Source organism: Mus pahari, chromosome 7 (genome assembly GCF_900095145.1).
Source record: "Mus pahari chromosome 7, PAHARI_EIJ_v1.1, whole genome shotgun sequence".
Lineage (NCBI taxonomy): Eukaryota > Metazoa > Chordata > Mammalia > Rodentia > Muridae > Mus > Mus pahari.
In genome coordinates, this window is record NC_034596.1 from 67,466,854 (window position 1) to 67,477,989 (window position 11,136).

At 43.9% G+C, this 11,136-nt stretch overlaps 1 protein-coding gene across 3 annotated transcripts in view; it reads left to right on the plus strand.

Annotated features, from left to right (window-relative positions):
• Positions 1 to 5,952, plus strand: part of Daam1 (dishevelled associated activator of morphogenesis 1) — a 158,392-nt gene extending 152,440 nt beyond the window's left edge. For 2 of the 3 annotated variants that reach the window (XM_021202648.2, XM_021202650.2), the window contains 2 exons: positions 2,531 to 2,701; positions 3,294 to 5,950. In XM_021202648.2, coding sequence (XP_021058307.1) covers positions 2,531 to 2,701; positions 3,294 to 3,503 — 381 coding nt within the window. In that variant the 3' untranslated portion in view covers positions 3,504 to 5,950. Of the gene's footprint in view, positions 1 to 2,530; positions 2,702 to 3,293 lie in introns of all 3 variants that reach the window. The other variant, XM_021202647.1, reaches the window with a different exon arrangement.
• The last annotated feature ends 5,184 nt before the right edge of the window (positions 5,953 to 11,136 follow it).

Sequence of the window (11,136 nt, forward strand, 5' to 3'; positions counted from 1 at the left end):
CCTATTCCAACCAGGCCACACCTCCAGATGGTGCCACTCCCTGGTCCAAGAATATACAAACCATTACACTGATATTAGGTCCATTCCCCACCACAGAGTTCTGTACAGCCCATCTCTAAGTTTGATTTTTGTTGCTGTGCTAAATAAAATGACCAACAGCAGCTTTGGGAGGAGAGAGTTTATTTGGCTTACATGGCCGGTCAGTCCATCATGAGGGGAAGTCGGGGCAAGAGCTCAAGGCAGGAACTGAAACAGAAGCCATAGAGGAATGCTGCTTACAGGGCTTTGCTCCCCATGGCTTGCTCAGCCCACTGCCCAAGGGTGGGCTGAGCTCTCCGACATCAATTAATCAAGAAAATGCCCCCACAGACTTGCCCACAGGCCTGTCTGTCAGGAGGTCCTCAGCTGACATGCCACTCTCCCGAGATAGTGTCTAGCTTTGTGTCAAGCTGATACTGACCAGCACCATCTTTCCCCGTACTCCTGTTACCTACATCTCTCCTTCAGACCATCATTTTCAGTGGTCAGCTTCAGTTCTCTGGTGTGGATGGATGGTTGCGCTCAAGTTCAGAGGGTATGTTCACAAGCATCAGCTAACTTCAGTACTGCCTTCCAGCCTTACCGATAAACAAGGAGACCGCATGTGCCACAGAACTGCTATTAGGGATCCAACTCTGACATACCACAGTGAGAACAAGACAAATAATATCCATAGGTGTGGTCCAAACCACCACGAGATCCTGTCCATTGTTGTGTTTGTAAAAAGAGGGGACCCCTGCCTACCTCATCATGGAGCTGAAACACAGAATCAATGGGTTATCTTTTTTTTTTTTTTTAACACACATGCAGAATACCCTGTAGTTTTATGTGTGGGAACATTAATCTGGCTTGAGGTTTCTTCAAATTTCTAAAACTAAAATATATATGACTTCATCGTCACTAGAATTCCTAGATAAAAAGATCATCACCATGATGGTTTAAAGTGCATGAACTTGAATATTTGAGAAGCTCAGCTGTAGACTGTTTATTGCTGTTTTGTTCATACCAGAACCTTTAGAGATTAGCTTATAAAACCATGAATCAAGCTAGACTACTCTAATGTGGTGTGTGAAGAATGTTAAGTTTTTCCCTAAAGAGTTCTGTTTTGTAATAGAATATTTCCAAATAAGTAAAACATTGAGAACAGCTCGACATTAAGAGAAAATGGTTGGAAAAAATATGTTTTAAAATCTGAGGACCCGTGAGATGTCTCGGAGGATAAAGCCACTTGTCATGCAAACCTGACGGCTTGCGTTCCATCCTGGCTCCCACCAGGCGGAGAGAAGTCACTCTAAAAGTTGACCTCTGACCTCTACACGGGCACCACTGCACAAATGCACCTGCACACTTACATGCATGCACATACAACTAAAGTTTAAAATATATAAATAATTATAAAATGTGTAAAATATACATGTCTTAATCAAATTTGTTATGTATTAAAAACATGGTAAACATTCTTTAGTATGCATATTACTGTGATACTGGAAGCTTTAACAGTATAAGTAATGCAGGCAACACAAGAAAACTCAAGTTAATTAGAAACCCTGGACTTGAAGATGATACAAACTTACCGTGGTCTGAATCTGAAGAAAATAGAAGGTTGGGTCAGAAAGTAGTCGATACCACAGGAAAGAGAATTCTGTGACCTCTGACCTGGGCTGCACAGGGCCAGCAGCACTGGGCCCTTACCCTAGGAACAGGGTGCTGACAGTAACGGCGCCACCCTTGGTTGTCCGGGTAATGCTGAGACTCTTAGGAAAGCCAACTCTCTAAGTTTGAAAAGAAAGGCCTCAGAGAACCAAAGTACATTTAAGAGGGCTAAAGAGAAACTGCACATACTGGTTTATTGCTGTGTATTTTGTTTAAATTTTTAAAATTATTCTTTACTTTGTATGTGCCCACTTTGAAAGAGAGACATTAAAAAGATTTCTGAGCTGTAGGATTGGCCTACAGTACTGGCAGCCACAAACTTGGGATGATAATAATGAGTTCACAGTCAATTATTGTTTCCTAATTAGAGCTGGGGACAGTATCAGCATTATTTACGGGTAGGAGAAAGCAGCTGAGATGTCTTCAGCCCCATTGGTTTTCCCTGTACCCCACGTGGCCCCAATAAGTGGAATTAAGCTTAAAGTATGGTGTTTCCCACCCTGCAGAGCTAGCTCTTAGTCTCTCTGTCTTGTGTGTCCTCTCCACAATATTTTGCCTTCCTGTTTACTGCTGTTTAGTTAACACAGAGTTGCATGAGGAGATCATAGGTGTTCAGCTAAAATGAAGTGGGCAGGAATTGTGGCTTGGGAGTCAAGGAGTGTCTGTGTCTTGCTTTGGAAACAACAAGTAGGTGCATGCAACAGCTGCCGGTAATAATTGGCTGGCTGAAAACCCTCCATCGTATTTGTGCTTCCGGCCTTCTCTGGAGAATTCAGTTTGACTTTGAACTCGGTTCTCTTGGTACACTGATTTTTTTTTTTTAAATCTATTTTGCCAGTTCACTAAAGCAGTGAAGCACTTTGGGGAAGAGGCTGGCAAAATCCAGCCCGATGAGTTCTTTGGGATCTTCGATCAGTTTCTTCAGGCCGTGGCCGAAGCGAAGCAGGAAAATGAGAACATGAGGAAAAGGAAGGAGGAGGAGGAGCGGCGGGCTCGCCTGGAAGCTCAGGTGAGAGGGGCTCCCTCAGCAGGCCCTCCTGGCAGCCTGTGGCTACAGCCCTCGGGTTTCAGTGGGTGGGCCTTTCCCCATTGTGGTGCCACATGACAGACAGATATGCCAGCACCCAGCTATGACCAGACCCAGGCCCTGCATTCCCACAGCACTGTCAAGGAGGGAAGAGCACGCATTCTAGAGTGTTCCAGGTAGCTCAAAGCTGAGCCACCGTTGAGCAGTTCGGCTGCTTCTTCCCAAAGGCTGAAAAGCTGGAGCCACATCCCTAGAGTTTATCTCCTAGAAACTGCCTTCAAGAAGTGATCATAGATTTGCAAAAGGACATTAGCATCCCTTACAATAGCTGTAAATTATCTACTTACTGCCTCAAATGCTTTTTTAAGAAAAGACTATGGCGGAACTTACCTAGCCGCTGGGAAGCGTTGGTTTTCACTGTCCGTTGCGTTTGCAGTGAGCTCTCACTTCACCCGTACAGGTTAGCAGCCATGGCTTCACATAGGAGATTCATTCCCTCCTGTGGCCCAGAATTCTTTCCTCTGTGCAGAAAGCAAAGAATACTCTAACCTAAGAGGACTCTTTCTATGCACAGCTCAAAGAGCAGCGGGAGAGGGAGCGGAAGATGAGAAAAGCCAAGGAAAGCAATGAAGAGAGTGGAGAGTTTGACGACCTGGTCTCAGCTCTGCGCTCGGGCGAGGTGTTTGACAAAGACCTTTCAAAACTAAAACGGAACCGGAAACGCATTTCCAACCAGGTGACGGACAGCAGCCGGGAGCGACCAATTACAAAACTTAATTTTTAGGTTCCTTGCATCCTTTTCTAGAAAGCGCCGTAGCAGCCCTTTGGAGTGACCAGGACTTTCCATTACACTGCCTTGCGATCCAAATCAATGGCAATTTCTTCTCTCATCTGTGAGTGAAGGTGTGAATGTGTGTGTGTAAATGTATGTGTATATATGTGAAAATGTACATAGAAGTCTTAAGTGTTGTCCGGGGACCTATATGTATGCTTAAAACGTTCATGTTAATGTGTGCACCCAGAAACTCTTTGCGTATGCATTCATATTGAGTGGGATTCCTTTTCTTTCCCTGAACACTGTGCCTGTTCAGAAGCACAATACCCTCTCCTGAAACAGATAACAGACATTCCTTTAAAGGGGGTGGGGGGGTGGACAAAAGAGGAAGTTTAAAAAAAAAGGCTTGTTGTGAATTATTTTATGGTTCCCAAGGTTGGTATAGTGAGACGATTTTCACTGGTAGAAATGGAGTTGGAAAACAGACGGGCGAGCTCAGCGGTTGTGGGCCAGGCCCACATCAGTGACTGACGTAGCGGAACAGCTCCAAGGTTCCAATGCTGCTGTTGGGGTACATGCTTGTCTAGGGTACAAACGTCTGTTGAGAACATCTTGCACACACTCATTTCATGTAGAATGTCAATCACACTTCATTTATATATTTAAAACTTGAACACCGTTTCCCCTAATTTCATCAGTTTTTCTGCCAAGTGCTCTTGATGACCTTCTTTCATTGGTTTTGTGTTTTTTGAAAACATACTTTCCCAGTGATGCCTCCTGGATCCCGGTTAAGAACCAGAATTGCCAGAGCTTCCTCGTTGACCTAACAATACAGATCTATAGACCTGACAAATAAGATTTCCCATCCAAGACTTAGTGGAAGAACTCCCTGAAGAGTCTTCTTAAAGGCATAGGGGTGCTTTTGGGGTGGCTTCAGTTTTCCTCATAGGCCGTGCTGCGTGTCCCAGGATAAAGGACACTCAGATGGACACGAAACGTCAACAGTATCTACAGGGATGCTCAGATCTGTTTATCTCAAAGAATATTTGAAGTGATCGCTGTTACGTGTTGTCATTTTAAATTGTGTGTCAGTTACGCTACCTGTACAATTTCAGTCCAAAAAATAAAGCTCTCAGGGAGAAATGATAAAACACAATGAGCAGTAGAGAATAAAAAAATGGACGCTTACCACTGACCTGCCAACTCCTAGTATCCTTAAATTATATGTAAAGAGGACTGTTACTACTGTTTTCTTTTTGCTTTATTTATTTGTACTAGGGTATGGGGAGGGACTAGCATCTTCTCTTGTTTTCCGTCTTTCCTTTTGTGGTTGGGTTTCCTGTGGAGAGAGTAGTTTTTCCTATTGCACTACAATATTATTTACTCACTAAATTGATTTTTTTTTCAGTCAAGTATCAAATATTTATTAAGCACTTACTATGTACCAGGCATAGTAGAGCTGTAGTGGTAAGCAAGACAGAGTCCCTGCCCACCGAGGAGTTCACATTCTCAACGGGGTTTTCAGGGGCGGTAGAATACCAGTGTGCATAGTATACAGGAACCGTACTATTTAAAAACGAATCTGTATGAACTATAATGTTTAGTGCAGATGGCGAGGGATCTGTGCTGTGTAAAAGCTGTGAAGCAGCGCTCTAAGAATTGTCAAGAGCTGTGATTTTTACTTTTTTTTTTTTTTGTTTTTCTTCATCACAAACTTAGCGACCTTTTCTACCCATTATGTGGAAGCAAATGGCTCTTCACTAAGGCAGTCACAGTGACAAAGCAGAGCTGACTCTCCCAGCCCTGAGCTAACCACAGTCTGCAAGCATCCTGGCTGCAGTGCTGATGGAGACTTGGCTTGGGCCAGCTTGGCGAGGAGGAGGAGGAGCGGGGTGGAGTGATGGATTTCACTGTTCCTGATCTAAAGTGCCTCTTTGTATATTCTTTTCTATTGATAGCAGGAAAAGTTTGGTCCAGCTCAGTTTTGGAACTGTGGAGAGAGACTCACAACAGAGAGCAAGTCTGTGTTGCATGTCCCCTTGCCCCTCTTAGAATCATCCTCACTTCCACATAAGCCTCCTGGTAGGCCACCTTTGCCATCCCCAGCTTGTGGGTTTATTTTCCTAAAGACTGTGTGCAGGAAACTTCATGTGCCATTGTTACAAACAAACAAAAATCGACTTTTTAGACTGGTGCTGGTGTAAGTAGCCACTTTTCTCTCTTGAGTATGTATTTTAAAGATTTTTTTTAAATAATGCCAAAAAAAGAAAAGCATTATAATTTTTAAACTTAATTAAATGTCTCGTATCTTATTAGCTTAGTAGCTAGAACCACTTAGTCTTTAGGTTGCAAGACTGTTGTTACAGAACCAAGAAAAAAAAAGATGTTGTGTGTGCTATGAGACTGTACATTTTTTTAAATAGCAATATGCAATAAAGATGACTTCACTGGGTGTACAGATGTGTTTTCTATGCATTATTAAAATAGCAAGGATAAACTTCTTAGTGTACTCTACCATTGAATTTAAATGTAGCAAATCAGTGAATCAGAACACTATATGTATTTTCAAAAGTGCTTACCCTGGACCTAAAGGAGCGTGGGTCCCTAGTGCAGCAGTGTTTCGTATGTCTAGACTACGTTGCTAACTCTTTCTGAATTTGGTTAATGTGGCACATGTATGCCTCTGAGTTAGGTGTGGTGGAGCTTCCGTCTCCAGCATCAACACCTGTGTGTCAGTGAACCATCCCTGATGTGCGTCCGTACGAGAAGCGCCACCTTCGAGGAGGAAGACATCCTGGCAGGCTCCTTTCTCCTCAGTCCGATTTGAAGTCAAGCTGAAAACATCCGTCAAGCCCGCCATACTCTGACCTTCCCGATCTTTGGACTCAGTGTTCTGATTACTGCCCGCCAGCTTTGTTTACCATTGAGTTACAGGGTAACTGCACGGTACCTAAAAGTGCTCTCCACTGCTGGAGTTCAGACAGGAGAGACATCCGCAGGTCAGACCACCCATCCTGCAACACAAGCACACTCACCTGTACGTGAGTGGAGCTGTATACAGAACCACATAGAGCCTTGCTTGCCCTCGGTACGTGGATGATGAAATGTAAAGACTTCAGACCATTCTAGGCAGTTTAGTCTTCGCTCACCCGACCGTGGTGGTAACAGAGTCACAGCATGTGACCCATCTAGAACTTTGCCCTTTTTCTGTAGCCTGATGTGGATTTATATGTAGTAAATTGGATATTGTGTGTGTGTGTGTGTGTGTGTGTGTGTGTGTTCAATGTTGTGTGAACAAGTTTGTTTACACTTATTAGTTGACATAGTATATTAATCAATTTCCACCATATTGAGGTTGTCACTGAACCCAGAGCTCACTAATTCCAGCTTGCAGATTCTGGCTAGCCTAATTTACTAGTTTATTTAGGGAATCTTAGTTTTACCTCCTGAGTGCTGAGATCGTAGGCCACCACAATGCTTGCCCTGTTTGTCCATGGAGTCTGCGCGTCCTCACCCCAGTCTCTACCTTCAAGGGGGGAGCCGTCTCTCCACGCCAGCTCCAAAGGCCAAATGGGCAGCTCATTGATGGGTAGTTGAGTAGATACCAACTTTGTGGGATTTGGGGTAACAGACTTCCTGCCTCTGGGTCATGTATAGGTTCAAATTATTAAGGCCTGCTTATTACATTGTATTTATATTGTGTTACATCTCTATATCTGTATGCTTTCTCTCAATAATATGAGCTTTGCTTAAGTTTAAAACAATTTTGAGGGGACTGGATAAATAGTTAAGAGCACTTATTGCAGAGGACCCAGTAATGGTTATCTAAACTACTAAAAAACAAATACATTCACAAAAAAAGAAACAAACAAACAATAATGATACCCATAGTATGTGTGGCTTGAGAGATTGCTCAGTGTTTGAGAGTACTTTGCTCTTACAGAGAGGATCTGGGTTCAATTCCCAGCACCCACATGGTGGCTTACAACCATCTGTAACTCCAGTTCCAGGGGATATAACACCTCTTCCTGGCCTCTACCATGCACACATGTGATACACAAACAGAGACCTGCAAGGAGAATACTCATACCCATAACAAATGTTTCGACATTGTCAGGACAGTGAAGAAAATGCCCCGCCTGCCCTTTGGTCTCTTCCCTGGCATTGTAATCAACTGTGTTTCTATCAAACAAACAGCATGAGCACCAACGAAGGTTGCTTTTCTTTCTCTCTTTTTTTCTTTTCTTTTTTTTTTTTTCCTTTGTCTGAAAAGGACTGTCTGTGTCACAAAGTTTTCTTCTGAGCCCGTGCTGGCCTCAGGGTCAGTTGTCCTGTCTCAACCTGCTGAGCATCTGTATTTTTATCAAACTTTGATAGGTTTTGGGTTTTCAGAGAAAATAAACACTTCCTAAGTCGAGATGGGTTTGTTCATGTTACTTGGTGGTGGTAAAATTCCTGCTCAGAGGGGATGCCATAAGCACCATCTACCCCCTCTCCTCGGGGAGAGCCACCGCCACCATCTACCACTTCTAAATTCCAGAGGACAAGCAGAGGCACCATTCTGTTCAATTAAGGCTGAGTTGCATACAATTATGGGTAGGGAGCAACTGGAGGCCCAGGTGAGAGTGTGGCCTTCCCACCCTCCATGTGGGTCTAAACCAGTCTGTTTTACCTTCCCAATGCTGTAACCCTTTAATACACTTTCTCGTGTGGTGACACCCCCCCCAAAAAAAAAAAAAACCATCAAATTATTTTGTTGCTACTCAATAACTGTAGTTTTTGCTACTGTTGTGACCTGTGAGGTAACTAGCTGATCTGCAGGACCTCTGATATGCGATCCCTGCTGGAGATCCACAAGTTGAGAACAACCTAAGAGTCAGCAAGCCAGGCTGGGATGGTCCTTTTGCAAGTGAGCTCAGTGAGCTCCCCAAGATGGTGGCTGCTTGGCTCAGAGGACAGTCACACTCAACAGTTATGCTAATTAGTTCTCTCTACCTCCCTGTGTGGCTGCTGTAGGAGGAGGGGAAGTGGGTCAGTAACACTTACTTCCAGTGCCGCTTTCCCAGCTCATTCCTATACCCATTAGGGTCATGTTGGACCTATGTGTGACAAGTCTACACTCGCGTGTGACAAGTCTACACTTGCTTGTGACAGGGAGCATTTGTAGTTAATGTCTTCATCCCTGCATCCAGGGTAAAGAAACATTCCAAGTCTCATTGTCTTGGGCTTATCTGTTCACTCCAGAATTGGAGGTGGTTCCTGGAGAGGATGCTAGACAAATTCTCCAAAAAACTATGAAGGAAAGAGGGTACAGACTGTAGGACACCAGGTCAGTAATACACAAAGTCCAGCATTTCCCTGTGTACCAGGTATAAGCAAGTAGAGTTTGAAATTCAACATACAGCCCCACTCACACAAATACCTCCCCAAATGAAATACAGTCTATAGGCACAGATCTAACAAAACCTCTTAAGATTTAGAGGAAGGAAATAAGACTGAAAACCAATGGGTAAGATAGTTCACATTTGCAGATTGAAAGCCCACTGTTAGCATATCTGGGCTTCCCGGCCTGACTGATAGATTCGATAAAATCTCATCCAAAATTCAATAATTTACTCTATGCTTGTCGACAAGCTTTATCTAGAATCTATTGAGCAGTCCAGTGTTTTTGACATTTTTATATAACATCATTTACAAACTTCATGCTTAGAAACTACACAATCGTGTTAGAAGAAAATATGTTTTAAGTGAGCTTATTTTGTGTTGGACCATATCCATAACCCCCTTTTTGCCAAATGTGGCACCGGGGGATTGGACACACCTAGAGGAGACCAGAGACCTCTAATAGCCAACACAGTGTTGAAGGAGAGCAAAGCTGGGCTCTTGGAAGAGATCCGCGAGTGGGAAACAGAGACACAGAAGCCACTTAAGATCAGCAGCTGATGTTCCAAGAAAGGGAGCCAAGGCTACACAATGCAACAGATGGCCTGGGCGCAGACCACAGTGCATCCTCCTCCAAAGAATAAAACAAAAAATGAGTAACAGACAGACCCAAATGCAAAACAACTAAGAAAAACTCGGGAAAAGGGGGAAGAAAATCTGGCTTGAGTTTAGTTTTGATGACCAGCAAAACCATAATCTCTGAAAGAAACAAAACTCCAAACTTTCTGGGCTGGCTATCCAGTCAGTTCAGTGGTAGAACTCGCCTTTAGCATACCCCAGGCCATGAATTTGAGGCCCCAGCATCTCCAAAAGAAGGAAGGAAGAAAAAAAACCTAATGCTCTGTTTAAAAAAACAGTCGAGAGAATGGAACTCTGAGCCATCACCTAGTAGAAAGTGTTTTCAACTGACATCAGATGAAGGGACGTTACCCAAGATGTACAAAGACCCCTTAAAACTCAGCAACCACAAATGAACCAAAGCCCTGGACACCTCACAGAAACAACACCTGTGAGATGATCCCCACTCATGTCAAGACAAATGCAGCTTAAAAGTGATGAGATACCACCACTCCCTAGAGTGGCCAAAACCTAGGGGACACAATGCCAGATGCTGGCTGGGATGCAGAGCAAACACAATGCTCATTCACTGATGAAGAAATGCAAGTGCCATGGACCCATGGAGAACAGATGGGCATTTCTTACAAGACTGTAAGGTTTCTTACTATAAAGCCCAAATGGATTGAGACTATAAGCCCATCCAAGAACCTACATGCAGACCCTTAGAGCAGCCTTACTAATAGTTTCCAAAGCCCAGAAGTCACCAAGATGCCTTTCAGTAAGTAGGTTAATAGTTACAGGAGCAAGTGATGATGACAGATTACTCAGTGCCAAAGTAGTTGAAGCAATCAAGCTGGAAAAAGACACCAAGGAACTCAGGTGCACGGTGCTAAGCAAAGGAAACCAATATAAAGAGGTCATGTACAGTCTGGTGACATTTACATGAATTTGTGGGGGGGGGGGAGGAAGCAGTTTAAAAAAAAAAAAAATCAATGGTCACCAAATACAGGATAGAGCCAGGATCATTAGATGTGAAAATGACCATGTAATAGTGCAAAGGTGGACAAGTTCAACGACCTGCAACCCCAAGCAAGGATGCCAAGTAAACTTATATTTTAGTGCAGCTATCGATTTATCAATGCAGGTTTATCAGTCCCTCTCTGGTGCAAGGCTGATGTCAGGGGAAGATGTGCTTGAGTAGAGGTAGAAAGTATGTTGGAATCTCTGGGTCTGTCTGTCCTGCGCCTAGCCTGAAAGTACTCTAAAACGGAAAGTGGACTTTCCAAAAATAAGAAGTGCCCTGTGTGTGGGGCCAAGAAATGCGCATGTCAAGTTCAGCCTTTGTTTACCCAACCACCTGCAGCAATGCAGCAACTTGATTGGGTGATTTTTAAGCCGTTGGCTTGCCCAGCTTATCTAAAAGCACAAAGGTAAGGGCGCTTGCTGCCAAGACTGATGATAGGATTTCCATCCCTGGAACCCATGTGTTGGAAGGAGAGGACTGACTCTAGCAAGTTATCCCCTGCTGCCTGACTGCCTCACTGTGCAAGCATGCCAGGGAACCTGAGCATGTGTCCCCACCACGTGTGTGTGTGTGTGTGTGTGTGTGTGTGTGTGTGTGTGTGTGTGTGTGTGTGTGTGT